We start from the raw sequence: 23,363 nt of genomic DNA on the forward strand, positions 1-23,363 counted from the left end.
GATAAGGTTCTTTTTTTTATCCATTTATAAGTATAATGTTGTATTTGACAGTTACGCTGCGAATTCGTAATAAACAAAACGAAAATCGATCATAACTGTCCTGTGCTAGTGATTATAATTCCCTACGACGCGAAAAAATCATGAAAGGCCCATAATATACAGTTATCTACCAAAACAAATGCAATCTGGGGGGGTTAAAATGGCCACATTGAAGCAATTCATTTAAGAAAGCAATATTGCTATTTGACATTTGTTTGCACTTACTTTTATATGCGCAAATGTCAAATTGCAATATTGCTTACTTAGATGAATTGCTTCGATGTGGCCATTTTAACCCCCCTGGCTGCGAGTGCCCAATCGCTACACCCTATATCATCCCGTCGCGCACCTAGTGTATTTATGTCATTATTAACCGGTGCGAATTAATACTCATTTGGTCGCCATTTTTGTCGCGCGACGACACATGCGCAAAAAGCACGCCATACCAAGCAGCCTGGGCGAGCTTTTTGCGGGACAAGCTTTCGGCCCAAAACGGACTGCTAATCGTCATGGGAGCTTCAAGTTTGGATTTTTCGAAGCTTTATTATTTTAAACTGAGATACTAATGGGATTATCTGACTAATTAAATGTATTTACGAAAGGAGGGAAGATACATGTTGCATTTTTTTAGTGTCTGTTAAGGGAAAATAATATTCTAAAAATAAAATACAAGATTCCGTAACATTAAAATCTCAACCATAAATGAAACACCCCTGGCACGTCCAAAAGATGCTGACCAATCACGACGCCCCTCGTTACGATTGGCGTATTCAAATGTCGAACCCTCGGATGAATTTGAATTACGAACGTCCCTTCCGCGAATTATTGCATACCATTTTCAAAATTTTAGATAATTCCCGATTCCCGACGCGATGACTTTGTATCGGCGTCACAACTTGTTTTTTTAAATGTGTTAGCAAAGGCCCAATGCATTCAGCCTAGTTCTTTGTCAGTTCAAAAGTAGAACGTTGACATCAAACAAAGTGTTGAAAGAACGTAATGTTCAGTCCATCGGCATATTAATGCCGTTTTAAGCGGACAAAAACGCGACAGTCGGTCGGCGTGTCAAACGCTAATTGAGTGGCGCACGCTATCGCATGGTGCTGCTGGGCCTCAATCAGTACGTAAAGGTTAGAGCAAATTCTCTTAATCACGTGTTCATACAAGTACTTGGCGGTACAGTGTGCATGCGGCTTTTATGTCCATTTCATGATAAGAATACGTTAACCTCGTCGGTAGGTTATTGGTAAGGCAATAACCACTCGGCGTGCATAATGCACTCGGTTTCATTTGTTTATAAATTTCTTTATCCATAGCAATTCCTCCAGAAACAAAGTTTTTGCAGCGCACTTATTTTTATAAATAGAAAGAGCTACGTTATAAAAATCACAATTAATGACCAAGAAAATGAAAAGGAATGCAACTACTTAAAAGTTATTCCTCCGCTTGAGTGCGCTCAACACAAGGTGCTTCAAGACCACTAGTTTTCACCAACCAAATGCACCTTTCCCACGTAAATTGGCAAAGAAACCGAGAGTATCTACAATCTTTATCCACAAACGAACCCGAAACAAGATGCGTAAGGAATTCCAAACGACAAAAACCACTCGATGGGGACGATAAAACGAAATCGCCGATGCGTTGTCGAAAAAAAAATGCAAGTGCTGCGTGCGAGTGAGAGACAAAAAACGTATCGTATCGCGGTTCCACTCTAGCGCGCGCGGTTAATGAATATTGCGCGGTGCGCCCGCGCCGGCGCAGCTGCGCGCCCGCGGACCGATCCGCCATTATTTATTTTATTTCGGCGCGAAACGCTGAATTGGATCATGGCGACAAAGAGGTTAAATTGCGCGTCCAAATCCCATGACAATTGACAATTACTCTGTTAAACGAAACGTGGACAGATGTAAACAAATATCAATGGCATTGGCGCGGGATAATGGCAAAGGAGCAGTCAGTTGGCAGGCTGACAGTTTTCTCAGGACCGCATCTTCTTGTATTGAGATGGTATTGTGGGTAAAAGTCGCCGAGCATAGACGGCCGGGTAGCGAACAAAAGATTTCAATCACGTCCCAACCGATGTAAATCATGAGATATCTACAAATAGATCATCTGAGCCGCGGCGCGCGCGCTCATCCGTTGCGACTATGTTTTTTACCGCGGCGCTACCCGCTCCATGTAATTACAAATACGCTAGTTATTAATGTTAAGAAAACTGCGCTGTTTACGTACCACGTAGTTATTTTATAATTTATTACTTTTTAACTGATCGACATTTTATTGCAGTGTGTATTTTTCAAAGTATAACGAGAAATAGTTCAATGATAGGTCTGTTAATTGCAGCTGCGTCAGCTATTATTTAGTTTCTAAGTGGAAAATTCAAATACAGACATTAGTTTACGTTCGTGTGTCATTAGAATTTCTGAACGGAATTGTGAAGTAAGTCACCAGGACTTACTCGTAAAATATACCATACTGTTCCTTCGTCGCATCTTCTAAATATATAAAAGGAGAAACTGACTGACTGATATATCAACGCACAGCCTAAACGGCTAAACGTAGGCACTTGAAATTTGGAAAGGACGTAGCTTAGGCACCGTAGAGGTGCACTAAGAAAGGAATTCCCGAAATTCCCACGGGAACGGGAATTAGTGGGAAAATCCTCTTGTATGAAAAATATCTCTCTTTTATAACACGCCACGCGGACGAAGTCGCGGGCAAAAGCTAGTACATTATAAATCTTTACCACAGATCAATGTTAAAGTTAGAGACATTTCGTAATAGATCGTATTCGTCGTTGAAATTATCACACAAAAAATGGATACATTTCAGACGAGCCAAGTCTACTTAACCAGCGCTCCACGGAAGCAATTGGAATGTCATTATTATTCCAGAGTTCAATCACCAATTACGAGTATCGTAACAATCGCAGAAAACAGTCATAATTGCCAATAAGACTTGTCGTTTAGAAGACGTCTTCCGTAATTACAGCGCTGTGAGAACGGTGATGAAAAACACGCATGCGTCGCGAATAATGCCACGTTTCTAGGCCGTACTAATAGAGATACATTCAGTTTAATAATGCATAACAATCATGCCTATCTATAAAACTAGTTCTATAAAAGGAAAATATTCAAAAGTGCATTCCTTCTGGCCGATGCGCTAACAAATACATTGTAAGATACAGAAGAAAACAGCACTTTCTATATACGATTTGCATTGTGATGAAATTTTTATAGTCTTAATTTGCACATTTTACTGCCGTGCTAACATACTACGCTACAATTTTCACTCCATAAAGCCATCAAAATCAAAACAACGATCAGATATAATAGTCCACGAGAAATTATAACCGTGAAGCAAGAAATTGCGTTAGATCGATCCGCTTGCCCCTCGCGATTGTCAATTAAAATACCGGCAATTATAATTAATTACTTGTCATTATATGATAAAACATCATCTAGACTTAGCTCTGTGACCGGTAATTTTCCCTTTAGCATTTCATAAATTAAAAATAATAAGATGATGTTTTTAAAAAAGGTCAAGCGTCATTTGATTGCTCAGGAGTGCGTTACGGAATAAATACCGCATGAACTTGGCGTTAGCACTGCCGTGCGCATATTTCAACTGAATTATAACTTCACTATTTTCATTTTAAATTACTTGAATTTATGAGGGAAAATAGTAGATTACTTAAATTTATTTTTACAACCCCTAATAGTAAAAAACACATAAATGTCACCTATGCTTGCGTTTCTGCAAACAAACCGTTGGCGCAGCGTATAATTTACCAATTAGGAAAACTGGTTAAGTGACGTAATATAATTTAACCGACATGACAAAAAGAGCGTTTGTCTAACATGATGACGTCACTCGACTTCGACGTGTTGGGACATACATTCATAAACTTCTCGTGAACCCTAATGAGCCGCAAGTGATTAGAAAACCAGTTTCTTTTGATACTAAGTCCTAACATAGGTAAATATAGTATGTCGCGAACTGACGTACTCGTATCTGCAATTTTGGCCGAAACTCATTGATTTCCCACTACCGTAGATACAGCGCTTGATACAAAAATGCGGCGAAACTAGGCGCTTATTTAGCTATACATTCGTACACAGCGGTATAATATACATTCAATAAAATCCTGTCAAATTAAGAAAGTACGCATCGTCTTATTACGTATATTAGCGCGCGGTACTTCGTAACGCTGTCGGGTTATACTGCTACTCGGAAACCGGGAGTACTTGTTTAAGTGTATTTTAAACTAAACTAATAATTTTGGTAGGTTTAAAAGGCAACATAGAAGCAATTCGACATTTTTTGACAACTGTCAAAACAAAAAACTGTCTGTTTTTGTTCGCATTGCGCACTTACTTTTATATGCGCGAATGTCAAATTGTCATAATTGTTGTTTTAGATGAATTGTTTCCATGTGGTCTTTTTGACCACCCTGAACGTGACACCCAATGAGGGCAGTATCACACCGAGAGCACTCTATCAATCACCACAATCGCAGAACACCACTTAAATAAATTTATAACATTATTAAGTACGTCGAAAATAAACACTTTACCGTTTATGATTTATTTCGTGTGTCGATGAGTTATGGACGCGGTTAGGGCCGATACAGACGCGATGATTAAACGTATAACAAGTCGATCTTCCAAGAAAGATATAAAGGCAAGATCGAACATAACCGTACGGCCAGGCTGTCTAAATAGAACTCTGTCGCGTTACCATTATTTGACATTTATTGAGACTTTCCTTTCAATTTGTTAAAAAAGTGAATGCGACATGGTTCTAAAGTTATATTTTTTTCTATTACAAAAGATGGTTGCGGTTGAGTGTGCGTGTACATTAACGACAAGTATGACATATCGGCATCCAAATCTCCTTGTGTATTTTTTTTTCTTTGCTGGGCAAAGACCTCCGCCTTTTCCATCCTTCGCTATCCCAAGCAATATCTCTCCTCTCTTTGTCAAAACCATCCAAATCGTCTCTCCAACGCTTTCTAGCACGCCAGGACCTACTTCTGCGTCTGAGAGGCATTCTGAGGTCATTTTCTAGTTTCCAGCTAATAAGACACTTACTTTTCACTAAACGTCAAAACACGAATTTACTACGGAATTTGTATTAAAAGGCCGCCTATTGTACTCTATTTATTTCTTTTGTTTTGTATTTTGTTTTTTCCTGTTTGTACAATAAAGTATTTGTTATGTTAAAAAGCACACTGTGACGTCATAGAAAAACGTGATAAAATGTCGGACTTATTATTACGTTTTCCTTGCTTAAAACTCATAAATAAGTTAAATAGAAAAAAAAATGTTTTTCATTAGTTTTAGACCTGTCTTTATTTAGTAATCAGAATTTTATAATTTATCTTGAACCTAGCTAGTACACGACCGAATTCCCTGATCATTTTATGATAATTCTGTGTCTGTGTACAACTCACTTTATTAGACGTTAGAGCAAGAGGTTGCATTATCTCTTTTGTGTCGATTTCTCATGCCACCGCGGCCGATAAACGGTTTATTGCCGTAATTAAAACTCGTACGCATTACTTGTCTAAATACATGATAAATGTGACATGTTACAACCTAATCGCCTGATATGCATTTTTATAGCGATATCACTTACACAGGCGACGATGCTGATTTCTGTTATTCATGTACGATACAGTTGACTTCCCCGGAGTTAGTGCTATCAGCTGGAAATCTTCAAGAAATCACGTCAAAAAAAGGTTCTCTGTTCGATTTTGGAGAAAAGAAAACATAGTATGAGTCTATAAAGGGATTATGCTACTAGCAAAAAGTTTTTTTTTTCCAAAAAATATAAAGCGTATTTAGGAAAAAATTCGCGAAATACTCTATCTACAATGGGCTATCTACCTATAGCTCAAAATATTACACTTTTAAATGGCTCTGCCCACACCGAACGGGATAATGGCGTGAATTATATCTGTTTGTCACACAGCTGAGTTCCAACGGCCTATGTCAATACAAAGTAATAAATAACAACTATGGTCAGTTCCATGACATGACATATCTGTGCAAGTTATCTCAGGCCATAAGGTCGCGACTATCCACAATAAAACGACTATAAATACATATTAATTTCAATAATTAACTTACAATGAAGTCTTTGACTGATAACGAATCAATAATATTATTATAGCAGTTAAAAAGTGAAACTTAATATCAATGTACGCTCTTACTAAGTCACTTCCGACGTCGAAATTGATATAAAACCGCCATGTTGAAGACGTTTTATTTTTTAAATTACGCCACCGCAACATGTCAACGCCTATTGTGCCTATTGTCGAAAAAAGAAAACCCACAATGTAATTGTGGTATTATAAATTTGTTAAAAATACACGGTCCTTGATTGTCGGTTTGCCAGATTACCCGTTTTACAACCGAATTGTTATAAAATGACTCCATTTAGTGGCTTTTTTGTTAGCCAAATAATAGGTGTTACTATGTTGATTTGCCTCGTCATGTTATTATTCGACCGCAATGGAGTACCGATTAAATGCAGTATTTACGTTTACGATCGCTTTTTATAAAATATTTCCTGCTTTGAAGTATCTATACGAGATAGATATAGCCCTTCCAAGAACCAAAACGTCTTTTTTTCCAAAAGGGACACTTTTTTGTTTCACCGGACACGCCTGAAAAGACCCGGTTCTGTTTCTCTTCTCTAATGTCCCATAAATCACCCTAAAGGTAGTTTTGTTACTAGAACTTTTAACTTTTATTTTCTTGTCCAAAGTGGAAAGAATTCTCCTTATTTTTTTTTTATTAAATGCACGTGTTGTGGCTCCCAACGGCCTTCAGAAATTAATATAAAATCGCGTCGAATCGATTGACGGCCGATACGAGAGTTAATTTACTTTACGATCAAATTTGCGTACAAACAAGCATTCGCGATTGAATCGAGACGATCGGGCAAATAGCGCGACGGAAAAGCGCGTAAACAATCGATAACGAACGCCTACAATCCAATCGCCGCAGATTTACCGTTACTAATTACACTTTATAGTTATTAAAGCATTATCCCGAAGAAATTGCGGCTACTGATTTACGAGTCGCCATTTTGCGCGCGACATTTTAATATTCGAATGCGTTCGCGCGCTTTTTTTACTTTTTAATTCTGATGGGTAATGGACGCAGGTGCGCGTACCAAGTTATTCCGTTCGGAATTCTCTTTTGGGAGTAATTTTCGCTGGTCGGTGAATGGGTTTTGCGCATGGACCGAGATCGGGCGCATGGATTTTTATTACGAATCGCCGGATTTTTCGTGTATTCCGCGCCGTTTTCCACTATTTTTGTTCGGTGGAAATGAAATCAAATTATTGTGGCGGTTGTGAGCCCTCGCCTCGTTTTGATTTTAAAAACCTATCTGATATTGCTGAATTTTAACCGCTTTTAACGAACAAAACCTACGTTTAATTTGTAGGTAAGTAACTACAATAAATTGATTTCTTACTTATTGTAACCGCTTGGTAAAAAGAGGACATTTAAAATACTTGTCAGGTTGTTATAAAGTTTTAACACGCGATAGAACAATTACAATATCAATCAGTAATCAACTGAATTGAAACATCCAACCAGTCAGGCATCTGGACATTTAATTCAATGATCCACCGAATTATCAAATAATAATCACGAAATCACGGCAATCAACTGCTTACTTAGTGACTAATTCAGTGTACAGTCAGCTATCTAGTCAACCATCAATTTATTTCGTCAGTAATTTATCTGATGACGATGACGATCCATATCAACGACCCTCACCCATCTCATCTGCTATCAACCAGTCAGTCACCCATCCTGACTATTATCAACCAGTGCGTCACAAACTGTGTACTCCCCAACCAGCCACTCACCTATGTGTATCTTGTACTATCAACCAGTTAGTCAATCGTCCGGCCTAATATCAACCAGTCAGTCACAAAAGTTTTGTATTCAGTATAACAGTGGGTTACTTAGTCAACCAGTCACTTAACCCGTCAACCAGACAGACATACCTGTTTGCTGAAGACAGCGATGTCCTCGTTAAAGGACTCGGACGAGCATACGTCTCCTCCCGCGACCCCCGGGTCTCGGGGGGTGCACGTTGCCAGCTCGCACTTCTCGAAGATCAGCGCCAGCAGGGGGAATAGGGGGTGCCTGGAAGAAATCACAGTTTCTGGTAAGCTCACTGAATAGAGTTAGTATAGTCGTTGTTAAAGTATTTTTTTTTTCACTGAAAAATACTTATCAGTGATTTATGACTTCTGATCGAGAGCAGCAGTAACTGTCAGTACTATTCAGAAGCGGAGGACAGGAGTCCTGGTCCGGTTTTGAAATAGACTACTCTGGGCGCCATCCCACTCGCATCAGACAGAGTGCTGCGGGGCGGAAGGCAAGAGGGAAACCACTGCTCCATTTTCCTAAAAAAGTAGCATGGAGAATGCTACACCGACAAAAGTGTGGCTCTTAAGTTAGTGATGTAATGATTTGGATAGAGAAGGAATTGTTTACCTTTTAAACAACACGCGGTATAGAAATAGTAAATTTTTCTTTGTCTATTACTACAAGCCATTATACCCAGTGAATAAAAAAAACAGCCGGATCCTTTTCTCTTTTCAAGTCGGTTAAAGCCACCTTCCTACGAAACAACTGACTACACTACACAAGAAATCACTTCAAATCCCCGTGTAGGCAAGCATAAAATTATTGAAATACCCTCTATTTAAACTTCATTAATGAAGTAAAAAGTCAAAGATCAATTAGGATAGAGATGCGCCATAGATTAAAAAACAAAAGGCTCGATACGGCGACCTCTCGCGTGTCAGATGCAAGATTAGATGCGCGGGCGCATACGTGACACTGATACCATCGACATACTGCCAAAGAGGTAGGGCTTTAGTGGAGGAGATGTTATAGTTTGTCATCATCTCTTATTGCATATAAAAAAATAAAAGAAGTACAAATCGCCTCTTCAATACTCTTGGTCTGCGCTGACGCTTAGTAGACGTATTTCTAAGGATATGTCTGAAGTTAAAATGACTCTCAGTTTGAGGTCACAGATTTGAGTCCTAGCACAGGCCTACACCAATGATTTTCGAACTTGTTTCCGAATTCATGTTTAAACGTACTCACCCGTGAAGGAAAATATCGTGAGGAAACACCACATACTAGAGAAATGCGTTTCGGAAGTATGTGACCTAACCTGTATTGGGCTGGTTTTGCCTTGTTGGAAGATCAGACAAGCAGTCGCTTCTATAAAAAAACCGGACCTATCAATCTTCAGGTTAGGTAAGCGGACCCTGTGAAAACGGGGTAACTTTAAGGAGATGATGATGTCTGAAGTATTATTATAACCAAGTTTAATGGAAAAAAGAGTTTTTTGGCCTGACTGTAACTTGTAGGCCGCAGATAGAATTACCGTCTAGGCCGGAATTAAAAAAATAGTCTACCATACAAACATAAGTAATTATAGTTATAAAAGTAATTTTATAACTAAACTATACCTCTCGGGATTTCCACACCGCTGGTACAAAGGTCAAAAACTTTTTTTAATCCTCTTTTAGTATGAGAAACGTTTTTTATACAGCCATGCACTCAGCTAAATAGCAATTAAAATGCAATTTATAGAGTATCGCCTCTAGTGCGAACGGTACCACTTTTTATGCGGACTGTACGTGAATAACTATGGTTTTTACTTCACACATCAGCGATCATACGCATTTGATAATGATCTACCTATAACAATAATAATAGCGCAAATTTTATGAAACGTTGTACTGGGTGAGAGCCTTCAGCGCTCCCCATTTGTCCGGCCAAGTAGTTCCCATCTGCGGCAAATCTACAATAAGTCACGCCAAAAAAAAAAGCAAATTTTATGAAACTACTGTCTTTAATCAAATTCATCTTTTTTGGGGTTACGTTTTTACAATAAAATACCAGATAATATTTTGAATTTGTCAGAAAATAAATTTAAAGCTCATGTGAAGCTTACTTTACGTAAAAATGCTTATTATAAGATTTATGATTACTTAAATGATAAAAATGTCTGGTGTTTTTATTCCTCTAGTTATTAAATAACTTTTAATCTTCTCCTCAGCCATATCATTTTGCGAAATGACGAAATTTTCAAAATCGGCTTACATAGCGCTTTTTGAACGTCAAAAATTAAATTAAATAACAATTATTATGTAACTAGCTGTAAAACTACTACCACATCGGAATCTGTAACGCTGAGGGAAACACGTGGCTAGAAAACCTCTCAGCACAGGGGCCTAATCCTACTGTTTTTTTTTTATTTTTTTTTTACCGTTTGACCATATTATGCTAATAAGATGGTCTAATGAACATTTCCGCGTCCAATACACCTGCCATTACACTACATGATTATTAATGGACAAAAACTATTGACTAGCTCGAAGGAATGTGCATAATTAAGTTTATGTTACTTATCTCCATACATAAACATGGCCCACGGGTGTGTCACGGGTACAAATCCCGGCTTAGGCTCTAAACCACTGATTTGGACTTTATAAGCGGGTGAGAGCCTTCAGCGCTCCCCATTAGTCCGGCTGAACAGGGAAGCACTTAGATTTTCGGTGAAATTAAATAAAAAACTGAAATTACTTGCAGCTCCGTTCGCGTCTTTATTTGGAAGGGGAGAATGAATGGTACGAATGTACATAGAGTATATAGTTGGCACAGATTATAAAATTGTATGTCGTGAACACCGGCCAAGTAGTTTATGCCATCTGCGGCAAATCTACAATAAGTCACGTCAAAAAAAAGACTTCATAAGTTTGAATTAAACACCAGGTTTAAAATACAGGAAGTACGGTCACGAGCATTAATATGTATACACTTTGGTACCATGTCACAGTAACTTTTTTGACAAATTGAACTGTAAGTCTCACTAAATGTCAAATATGTTAGTGCGACAGAATCCTAAAGTGGGTACATTATATTGCTCATGACTGTACGTAAGAAATCGCAGTCGTAGATTCTGCGTAGAGTATGCTAGTTTCCAACTAGTCAAATCAGTTACTTTTTACTAAACGTCAAAACACAAAATTACTATGGAATTTGTATGAAAAAGCAACCTGTGACGTCATAGAAATTGTAACAAAAAATCGCACTTATTATTACATTTTTCTTTATTAAAATTCATAAATAAGTTAAATAAAAGTTAGCTTAGTTAAGTTAGTTGTTAGTTAGTTAATAGTTGAATAGTCAAAAGAAAAGGTTTTTTGCCACCTTTAGATCTGTCTTTATTTAGTAATCAGAATTTCATAATTTATCTTTGACTTTGGAAACTACCCAATTATATAATGTGCTTAATAATAAAATATATGTTTGTGCTGTAAATACTTAGTTATTAAAATCTTCGAATAGAGAATTGGGTGATTTCCTAGGTCAGAGATAAATTATGAAATTCTGATTACCAAATAAAGATAGACCTAAACAAATATAGTGACAAAAAAATATATTTTTTCTATTTAACGTATTTATGAATTTTAATAAAGAAAAATGTACTTAATAATAAGTGCGACATTTTGTCACGTTTTTCTATGACATCTCAAGTTGCTTTTTCGTAAGTACACCATAGTAATTTCGTGTTTTGACGTTTAGTAAAATGTAACTGATTTGACTAGTAAGGTAGGGTAGTGTCCACCCTATTAATATCCTTCATAACTCTATTTGATTTCCGCATCTCGCTATCAATGCCACCTCGCCTTTACCACCAGAAGCTCCTTATAATTTCTTGACAAGTTTTGATCTGATATGAAAGATACAGAGCTAAGCACCACTCAAGCGCCAAAGGTCGCGCCACACCGACCTATCTGAGATCTTATGCACTAAATAATAACAAAGGGATAGAATTATAAAAGCTTATTAACTCAAGGGTAAGTTGGACCAAGTTTTGTGTTTAAGATCTTTAAGTTGAAGGGTCGTGTAAATATAGAGGGATGAGAAATAGATAAAATTATCTACTTTATGATGTAATATAGTTTTACTATTATAATTAAGCTATATACAGGATGTTAGTGACATCGTAAAGAATAGTGAGGATGATGATTCAGACCATGATTCTGAGCTGATATCAAGTGAATGATCGGATGTCGTTGCGACGGCGGGAAAGCTGTGGATGAGGTTAGCTCAGGACCAGAAAGAGTGGTGCCAAATGGAAGAGACTTATACCCAGCAGTGGGATGATGCGGGCTGACTCATGATGATGAAGTCTATAGGTAGTTTATTTCTTTTTATCTAAGTCTAGTTGTTAGTCAGTGTAGGCTCACGATCCGGAGGTCCCGAGTTCAAATCCCGGTGGGAATCAAAATCACTTAGTGATCCCTAGTTTGGTTATAGGACATTACCAGCTGATCACCTGATTGTCCGAAAGAAAGATGATCCGTGCTTCGGAAGGCATGTTAAGCCGTTGGTCCCGGTTACTACTTACTGATGTAAGTTAGTAGTCATTTCATGAGCCATGTCAGCGGCCTTTGCCGGCTCAATAGTAACCCTGACACCAGGGTTGATGGGGCTGGTACTCCACCTCACAACCCACACGATAGAAGAGGGAGAGAGTCTAGTTATAAAATCACACGTTACCACACACTCACCCGTATATGGCGTCTTTGTCCCGCTTGTGGACGAGCGGCTCGCCGGGCAGCGCGTGCGCCGGCGCGGCGGGCGGGGGGTAGTGCACCGGCGGGAGGTGCGCGTGGGCAAGGCGGTGCTCGTAGTGCATCGCGCCGCCCTCCATGTAGCCTCCGCCGTGGAGGCTTTCGTCGTACTGTAAAAAAAAATTTAAAAAATCACGATATTTTCCTTCATTCTGAACACGTGATGATGATTTATGATCCAAACATGAATTCTAAAACTAATTCGACAATAATAGTCATCCCCCTAGCATTATCCCGTTTGTCACAGGGTCCGCTTACCTAACCTAAAGATTTGACAGGTCCGGTTTTTTACAGAAACGACTGCCTATCTGACCTTCCAACCCACGAACGAAAAACCAGCCCGATACAGGTTAGGTCACATACCTCCGAAAATGCATTTCTCGGGAATGTGGATTTCCTCACGATGTTTACCTTCACCGCTGAGCAGGTGATAATCATTTATGATCCAAACATGAATTCGAAAACAAATTCGACAGTCATTGGTTTAGGCCTGTGCTGGATTCGAACCTGCGACCTCAAAGTAAGAGGCAAGCGTTGTACCAACTGGGCTACCACGGCTTTCAATATTTCCCATCTATAAACACTTGAAACATTAGCATGATCCCACATCTCACTGTGAGTTAAGTGACTTAATAGTTTTAAGACAAAAGCTGTCAGGTTAAAAGCAACCCTTAGTTTAAAAGCTCAAAGAACTTAATTGACGTCCGATAGTCATCTGATGACTTAACTATTTTATAAATATTCAAAATGTAAGCCGTTTTATTACTTTTTGTACCTTTTAATTGTTGGGTTTATAAAAACCCGCCAAGTGCGCGCCGGACAACATACCGAGGGTTCCGTACGCGAGATATAAGTTATTTTATTTTGTATTCTAGTATTTTATTTGTAAAAAATAAAAATCACCGGTTTAATATTTTTTCTATTATATACTTATACATATATTTTATTTTTTTTTATATCTGTGTTCTTTAATAATTAAATCAATTTAAATACCTTATTTTAACAAGCAATAGAATAGATTAGAGATTTAAAAAAAATCACGACATGTTGTTTAGTCATTTAATACTTTTAAAACATTAATTATCAGTAACTAACATCGATATGATCAGGATTACAATTGTTATTTAAAAAAAACATGATTACATACCCATTCTATCTATCATCACGCTAAATCCCTTTCAGGGTTACAAGAAAGTATGGATAATTAACCGAGTGTAGGGGTTCTTAGGTACTTAAGTGGAATTCAGTGATCTCTACCCACCACAATGGGATATAGGTATGTATGAAAATTTCCATCGCAAAAGTATGGAACTGAACACTATTAAAAAACTCTAGTTTTTATAAATTTTCCGACAATAAATTCCACTTGGGAATTCCACCAATTCCACACACATTGTTGAAGTTAAGCAACTTTCGCAAAGGCCGGCCATAGGATGGGTGACCACAAAAAAGTTTTCATCTCGAGCTCCTCCGTGCTTCGGAAGGCACGTTAAGCCGTTGGTCTCGGCTGCATTAGCAGTCGTTAATAACCACCAATCCGCACTGGGCCCGCGTGGTGGTTTAAGGCCCGATCTCCCTATCCATCCATAGGGAAGGCCCGTGCCCCACTGCTGGGGGACGTTAATGGGCTGTCGATTCCCATAATAAATGTATATTTTTTTCGTTATCTTTCCCAATCGAGATTCGAATCCACAACCTTTCAAATGAGAGTCAGACACACCCAACCGCGTCACTGCCTTAAAAATGCTAATAAGTTGAATTGCAGTCAACGTTAAAATGGGTAAAATTATAACGTTATCTAATACAGACATTGTAAACTTATGAATAAACATTTGGAAGCTTTGTTTAAAAAGTAAAGAATTTCATATTCTGTGGGTTGGGCGGGTTATAAGGTCAGCAACACGAAAATAATTGACGTAAGACAAAATGTTTTGAAGATAAATGTAATTGTGATGTAAATAGCGTTAAATATAATGACATTTATGTTCTTCTTCTATCGTGTGGGTTGTGAGGTGGAGTAACAACCTCATCAACCCTGGTGTCAGGGTTACTATTGACCCGCCAAAGGCCCCTGACATGGCTCATGTAACGACTACATACTTACATCAGTAAGTAGTAACCGGGACTAACGGCTTAACGTGTCTCCCGAAGCACGGATGATTTTACTTTCGGATAATCGGGTGATGATGTTTTTGTATTGTTACTGTAGCCTCCTCTGAATAAGTACTTTCTTTATTTCTTTAAAACTAAGGAAGAACAAAAAAATATTTTTTAACTAACTAAATTATCGCGCCGCGACATAATATATCGCATAGACGTACAGACGTTAATCATCGTTTTCATAAGCTGCGCCAATTGCTCGAATCCCGCGTTATATATGTCGCGTCGCGCGCGATAGCGTAACCATGCAGACCCCAGGTCTTAATAGCTATAGGTATGCATAACATACCGCACCTACTCAATGCTGTGCAGTAAATAAGGTTCTGTTGCAGGCAAGTATCTTGTTACCTCGCTACTTAGTCCCGCATGGGGCTAGCGCTAAGTAAACAATACATGGGAGCGATAGCAAAAAAAAAATAAAAAAAAAATACTTAAAATTCATATCAGAGAGTCTAAAAGCACATTGGCGCAACTCATGTAACCGAGTGTAAGGGTTCTCTGGAGGAGCTCGGTGGCGCAGCGGTAAACGCGCTCGGTCTGCGATTGTTGAAGTTAAGCAACTTTCGCAAAGGCCGGTCATAGGATGGGTGACCACAAAAAAAAAGTTTTCATCTCGAGCTCCTCCGTGGTTCGGAAGTCTTGTATAAGTATAAAATAAATAAAATAAAAATAAAAATGACTTAATGTCTAATAGCAACATTTTTTAACATTATTGAGGACAGAAGAGGCAAGATGATTGGACACCTATAGACACGACGACATTATTAAAAACATCATAGAAGGAAAGCTAGAAGGAAAGAGAGGAAAGGGAAGACCAAGAAGAGCTTACATGGAACAGATTAAAGAAAATGTTAACGTCGTGTCTTATAGGGAAGTCAAGGAATTGGCCTTTGATAGACAAGAATGGAGAATGCTACACCGACAAGAGCGTGGCTCTTAAATTGATGATGATGAGCAACAATACAATACAAATACACTTTATTGCACCAAAATAAAAAGAAATAATTACAAAAAGTCTCTTAACTAAGTACATGGCAAATGGCGGCCTTATCGCTTAAAGCGATTTCTTCCAGACAACCATAAGGTGAGGAAAAAGGTAAAAAAAAAATTGAAAGAACAAGAAGCAACATTTATTTTGAAGACGAATTGCTTCTACTATGGCCTTTTAGGGCCCCAGCTATTTATGGTCTGCCAAAATCAACCGAGGGTTCATATCTATCGTGATGGACTAACATGCCAAAGGCGATAGGATAGTTTTAATTTAGATTTTCTGGTAAAATTTTCCATCTTCACTGACAGCAGTACAAGCTTGCGCTGCGCATCTTTACAATGCGTTGAATGCGTCGTTTTATTAGTATATAGCGACGCGCACGCATTGTAATTGTTTTACGATCGCGCCATAGTCAACTAACACCCATTCTACCAACGAACCATTGAAAATATGAATTTATTTATTATCAATAATAAGGCGGCAATTGATTTTCGAAAAAAGAACCCTTAATTTCGTAAAAAAACAAAATTAAAAAAAAAATTAAAATGTTTTAAAATAAGAATCGTTCATTGTTTCTTTTTGAATAAAGAAGAAATGTCATTTTGAATTTGACATTTGCTTGAAATGTCACTTTGAAAGTGACTCTACTTTGTTGCTAACGCTACTTCAAGGGTATAAAGCTGGTTCGTTATGATTGTATACCATAAGAACTGTATTATTACAGGAAAGGACTCGACGAATGACTTCTATTCAAGGGTCATGTAATAGAATATTAAGTTTTGCTATAATAATGGCGGGTGCCAATGGGATTGGTTGCAAAGGCTGAAATTAAATCGTTTTTAACTTCCTTTTCATGCCTTATGAACAAGTTTAATTTCCAATATACCATGTTGCTTATCAGGGTTATGGGGGCTTGTCATATAAGTATACATAATTCCACGCCGTAATCCTTAATAGGGTGGATAGAGCCTCAAAAGTACTCAAAAGACAACTTGCAGTAACTTTCATATTTTACTTGTATGACAAACGTTAACTACTTGGCCGGACAAATGGGGAGCGTTGAGGGCTCTCTTCCAGTAATAAACACTTTCTACGACAATAGGTTCATCATCATTATCATAGTCACCATAACATTGTAGATAAATCAAATACCTAGAAAAAAACAACATAAAAACCCTAAATGACACACAAATTAATTCAGTACATCTAATGGTTTGTGTCTACTACCTAGTAATTTGACTAATACCTAGGCTATGGAGCAAGTGGTAGGGTGCCTAGGTACCACTTATGTCTTAGGTGACAGTGGTAATTCTAGGGCTAGATTTGTATATTAGTCATAGCTAGGGGAACATTTTAGGTACAATCAAAGAGCAAAAGTTCAATCACTGAGTCCAGCGAATTATTTATAAACAGTGGTGAAATTATTAAATTTTGTTTTTGTTGTAGATGTTTTTGATCTATTACAGAAACGACATGTAACCAGGAGGTCTTAAGTGCAATCAGTTAATTTATTACTTTGCTAGAAACTGATTGGACTTTTGCAGCTTACCGTCGCGAGATTTAATTAAGTTTAGATAAATTTGCGTTGGAATATCCGATCACTACCTATCGCCTTACGACTCATTATTTATCTTAGAATTCGTATTTAAAAGTTTCTACAGGTTGTCTTTCAGGCCCTGCCTACCCCATTAGATATGACATGCGTGATTTATATGTCCGTATGTATGTAAGAAGAAATAAATCAATAGTGCTCAAATTAAACCTACTTATATGCTACAACGAAACCAGGCTAACACACCCGTATGCAGAGAAAATGACAAATATTCTCACGTGCCTAGATATTCTAGATAGTTCTACCAGTGCAGATCTAGTGCACAAAAACAGAACTTAGATAACCATGGAAATTATAATTGCGACTCAATATATATTGTTATGAAACAAATCTTCACTTTTTTAATTTTACACCGGCGTGCGTGTATGAAGCGATTGATGAGTGTGGAGGAGGCAAGAGAAGTGTGTCGGGATCGAAGCAAACGTAATTCCATAGCTTCTGCTTAGCCCGGTAGGAAATAACCGTGAGTTTATGTATGTGTGTATATTAACATTTAATCATACATTGACCAAACTGGAGATCTCTTTAGAAAAGGTTCAGTACGATCTACTCTGAACCGATGTGCGTGTATGAAACGATTGATGAATGTGGAGGAAGCATGAAGTGTGTCAGGATTGAAGCAAATTAAATTCCATAGTCTATGCTTATCCCGATGGGAAATATGTATATATTATTCAGCCTTATTTGTCATTTTTTACCTTATTAATAAGGTAATTATGTGTTATTCGAAGAGAGAGAGTGAAGTCAGTAGAATAAGGTATTTTTTTTTACTTTATTCAACGTTTAATCACGTATCGAGACGAGTCTATCTTGTTGTTACTGGAAAAAACGAAATACATTCAAATATATGCAAACTTAAGTGAACATTATACATACCTAAACGTTTATTTTATACAAGCTAAGACCTTCAGACGGCTATAGAAATAATTGAAATCATACTGATGTATCATAATTAATATATTAATGACATAACGCATCATAATATAACGCATCGCATAATATAACGAGGGCCCAGGTTCGAATCCCGGTGGGGACATATCACAAAAAATCAAAAATATCTTTATTCAGTAGGTAACATAGTTACACTTTGAATCGTTCATTTTTACATAACGAACGTCTCATCCGCCTAAAACTACTGCAGCTTCTCACAACCTGTATAGCCGGGGAAAAGAAGCTGCAAGAAAAACCTCGGCACAGGGCCCAAGACGTTCTTTAAATCACTTTATGAGCCCTGTGGGCTCTGCACGGTAACGGCGCCGTGCGATACATCGAGACCTTCGACCAATAGCCGTTTGACGTCCATCTACGTAGATAGCATTCGCATCGTTTATTGGTCGATATAATTCGCGCCGCGCGCGACGCGGTTGTCATGCAGACCCGGTAGGTTTGGTTAGGACATTACAGGCTGATCACCTGAGTGTCCAAAAGTAAGATGACTTTAAAAAATATCTGGCGAGGAGTGGGTGTACGGTGTACAGTCATGAGCAATATAATATACCCACTTTAGGACTCTGTCGCACTAACATATTTGACATTAAGTGAGACTTACAGTTCAATTTGTCAAAAAAGTTAATGTGACATGGTACCAATGTGTATACATATTAATGCTCGTGACCGTACGGTGTACCATACACATCTGCCTACCCTTTTGGGGATACAGGCGTGAAGCTATGTTACGTGTTACAATCTGATGACTATTTTAAGTCAAGGTCCGTGTAGTATTTTGCATACATCTGTGATTGCATTCAAGGTATCTTTGAAAACCTCAGTTTTATAGCAATAAGCTACATTTGATGCAATGTTTAGATATGATACACACACGTTTGCATCGCATTAATTTAACTATAACCATAGAATAAGGAATAATACTACGTACAGAAAGGCAACTCTCCGCTTCCTTATAGCGTCTTATCTAGGTTCACCCCACACTCGAACATAGTTTAGCCTTGAATCGTATGGCGTCAGACGTCACACACAGATGCGCGTGTACGATAATGTCAATGTGTAGTGTCTGTGTAAAACGAGGTTGTTTGTATGAAGTGTCTGGGGTATGCTTTAATCTATGGACATAGGAATGGTACCTATTTAAAATACTTAATTCGTAGATATGTATCTACGCATAAACTTATGCATAACAAGGATTGGTATATCTTTATTCACAGATTATAAAAACTTATACTACCGACTATCTGGGATTCTACCTCCATCCGTGGTTACTAATAGAGCATACTCCACCACGCTGCTCCACTGCCGGTTGGTGGAGACCAAAGGTGATTTAGAAACGAGGAACTGATACTACTGGGAACCAAACCCGGGACTGACGGGACTGACCTACACATTACACATTGGTAAAATAGCCTTTTTAAATCCTGTGATTAAATGTTTTCGGTTCTCAAAAACTTTGAAATATTGGATGGAAGAAATGGCCGGGTATACCAATATGGCCGCCTCTTATATTCAAATACCTATAACTGTGTTTCGTACACATACAACAACACACATAACATAAACAGCCTATATACGTCCCACTGCTGGGCACAGGCCTCCCCTCAATCAACCGGAGGGGGTATGGAGCATACTCCACCACGCTGCTCCACTGCGGGTTGGTGGAGGTGTTTTTACGGCTAATAGCCGGGACCAACGGCTTAACATCTTACTTTTTCGGACAATCAGGTGATACAAGCCTGAAAAGTCCTTACCAAACAAAGGACAGTCTCACAAAGTGATTTCGACAATGTCCCCATCGGGAATCGAACCCGGACCTCCAGATCGTGAGCCTAACGCTCTAACCACTAGACCACGGAGGCTGTTACGTACACATACATAACATAAACTCACGCCTGTTTTCCACCAGGGTAAGCAGACTATGGAATTGTCTTTTAATTTTAGTAGATTATTCGTTTTAGTAGAGTTAATTTGCAGACTTTAGCTCCTGTTAGATAGATAAGGTATTCAAAAAGTCAAAGATAAATTATAAAATGCTAATCTAAATATAGAAGCCAGTCTAAGACGATCAAAAACCAATCTCATTTTACTTTTCGACTTATTTTCGAATTCTATTTTTGAATTAAGTAACAATGAGTACGACATTTGAACGCTTTTATTAATGACGTCACAGGACAGTATTTCCATACAAACTCCAAAGAAAACTTTCGTTTTGACGTTTCGTAAAAAGTATCTCATTTGACTAGGTTCTCAAGTAGCCTTGCAATACGTGGTATTATTCCTTATTCTATGCGTGCAATTGGTGTACGGTCACGAGCATTAATATGTATACACTTTGGTACCATGTCACATTAACTTTTTTGACAAATTGAACTGTAAGTCTCACTAAATGTCAAATATGTTAGTGCGACAGAGTCCTAAAGTGGGTACATTATATTGCTCATGACTGTACTAGGTCCAAAATAAATTACGAAATTCTGATTACTACATAAAGACTGTTCTAAAACTAATGAAAATCATTTTCTTTTTTCTATTTAACTTATTTACGAATTTCAATCAAGAAAAACGTAATAACAAGTCCGACATTTTATCACGTTCTACTATGACGTCACAGTGTGCTTTTTAAAACAAATTCTACATTAATTTCGTGTTTTCACGTTTAGTAAAAAATTACTGATTTGACTAGTTGGAAACTAGCCTAATAAAATATTTTATTGTTTCATAACGGCCTTTGTAAACGTTATCAAAAATAACTATTACAAGAAAAGGACTTGCGCATGTGTAATGCCTGTTTACACAAGCAATAATAATCATTATCTTTCGATGCGATTGATAATTTCTTTATCTCAAAAATGTTATAATTTTCATAATCCTTTTTAACCTGAACAATGCTACCGTTTCAGAGATCCTCGGGTGAAATAATCATAACTTCTTGTCAATATATAATCTATTTTAAGACATATAAAAGTTTAAGAACTCTTGCCTACGGGCAAGCATTAGATTATTATTGCATTAGGGTTACGACCCTAATGGACTGGGCAGAGCCACAAACTTGTAGCCTTTTTAATATAATTGTTTTAATAGGTAGAGATTGACTTGACTCCATTTTTCCTATTATAATCTCTGTATCAGTCTGTGTGTGTGAGCAGCAGTAACTGTCAGTACTATTCAGAGGCGTAGGACAGGAGTCCTAGTACGGCTTTGAAATAGACTATTCTGGGCGCCATCACCCTCGCGTCAGGCAGACACTGCGAGGTGGAAGGGAAGAGGGAAACCTTTGCCCTATTTTTCCTTAAAAAAATAGCATAATGCTACACCGACAAGAGCGTGGCTCTTAAATTTGTGATGAGTCTCTACCTATATAGTGAAGAATTGGCCTTTGATAGACAAGAATGGAGAATGCAACACCGAGAAGAGCGTGACTCTTAAGCGATGAGTCTGCGCACTAAACGTTTTGCCTCGTCTTTTTTGATATGAACAGAAAACTGCTGGAATTTTCTGCCGTCATCTGTTCTTCCAACTCGTTATAATCTGGGAGTCTTCAAGGCTAGAGTGAATAGGCATTTGCTGGGTAAGCGTGATCCACCCTACGTAGATCACATCGTCACTCACCATCACGTGAGATTGTGATCAAACGCGAGACTATTTTATTTTTAAAAGTCTCTGGTTACCCCGATGGGAAATAGGCGTGAGTTTATGTATGTATGATGTGTTTCCTGGTAGACAATATTGTAAAGATAAAAATCGATTTATTTTGTTCGCTATAACTTTCGATGTAACTATATTTCTAACCTAATTATAAAAATAATTTTGTAATTCCCACTTGTAAACGGATCTAACACAGAACGTGTTAAGCAGATTACTTGTGGTCCTGCACACCCCATTAGGGAGTGTGAGCGTGAGTTTGTGTGCTGTATATAAAATATGTACTTCGTCAAAGCCTCGCTAAAATAAAGCTTCGCCACATAAATTACCAATTATCAATTAAGATTTTTTAATAGCTCATTCACAATTCACAAGTTTACGATCAATACATATAGTTAATTACCTCTTTAGGTATTACAACTGCTGATTACGATACAGTCTAATTATTACGGGAATCGTAAAAGTTGGTTTAAATCATAATTACTTAGTACCCATAAGATTTAACATATATGCACAACACTAGTACCTTACACAAAAATCAACCTTAATACTATAAGCACAGCACTATAAAATACTAACATATATCCTTCTAATAACAGACAAAGTTAACGATGCGGTATCAAAACATATTGTCATGCGAATTTCAGTTTTATTGCTAAACTGAGAAGGGTGAAGGTAATGTGCGTGGGCGGTAAATGTGGTTGGTAAGAGACGCGATATGAAAATGGCGCCGAGTAGGTATTTTTACTGGAGCAGATTGGAAACAATGGAGGCTGTATGCGTGACGCCTTTGCTATAAATACGTTTGAATAACAAGCAGACTTTCGAACTTATAGAGTGGAACTTTTGCCATCTTTTCTTTTAAAAAAATATAATAACTTTTTTAAGAATAAGAACTCACCTGTTTGGTGAAAAGCTTAATAGGTTTGTGTGAAACTGATAAATTATAATAGGCCGCTGTTTTGCCAATAGTCAATTAATTAAACATTGGCCTGGATTCCTGCAGACACCTCCTAATTTTATTTTAAGTTATATCCGACATTTTCTTATCCGAAAAGGAAAGGGATGGACGATTGACAACTATTAATTTTAAAACGAATGAGTAAATAGGCATCCCGCAGATATTCAAACTGTTTGACATGTGCTGTCAATTAGATTCTGTCGGGTTATTGGCCAATATAACATTTTGAGATGGGTTTTAAAATTTCTGTCTAAAATTGACGTGTGTTCTATAAATTTTATGCCTGTAGATTTCCGTCTTTCTCCTTTTCGGC

The 23,363-nt window shown here is 37.8% G+C and overlaps 1 protein-coding gene across 4 annotated transcripts in view; it reads right to left on the reverse strand.

The window, feature by feature from the left end:
• Positions 1–23,363, reverse strand: part of LOC126375286 (homeobox protein homothorax) — a 368,740-nt gene that overhangs the window by 331,380 nt on the left and 13,997 nt on the right. For all 4 annotated transcript variants that reach the window (XM_050022221.1, XM_050022219.1, XM_050022220.1 and 1 more), the window contains exons 2-3: positions 12,674–12,846; positions 8,072–8,213 (exon numbers count right to left, since the gene is read on the reverse strand). In XM_050022221.1, coding sequence (XP_049878178.1) covers positions 8,072–8,213; positions 12,674–12,846 — 315 coding nt within the window. The remainder of the gene's footprint in view (positions 1–8,071; positions 8,214–12,673; positions 12,847–23,363) is intronic.

This window comes from Pectinophora gossypiella, chromosome 18 (assembly GCF_024362695.1).
Source record: "Pectinophora gossypiella chromosome 18, ilPecGoss1.1, whole genome shotgun sequence".
NCBI lineage: Eukaryota > Metazoa > Arthropoda > Insecta > Lepidoptera > Gelechiidae > Pectinophora > Pectinophora gossypiella.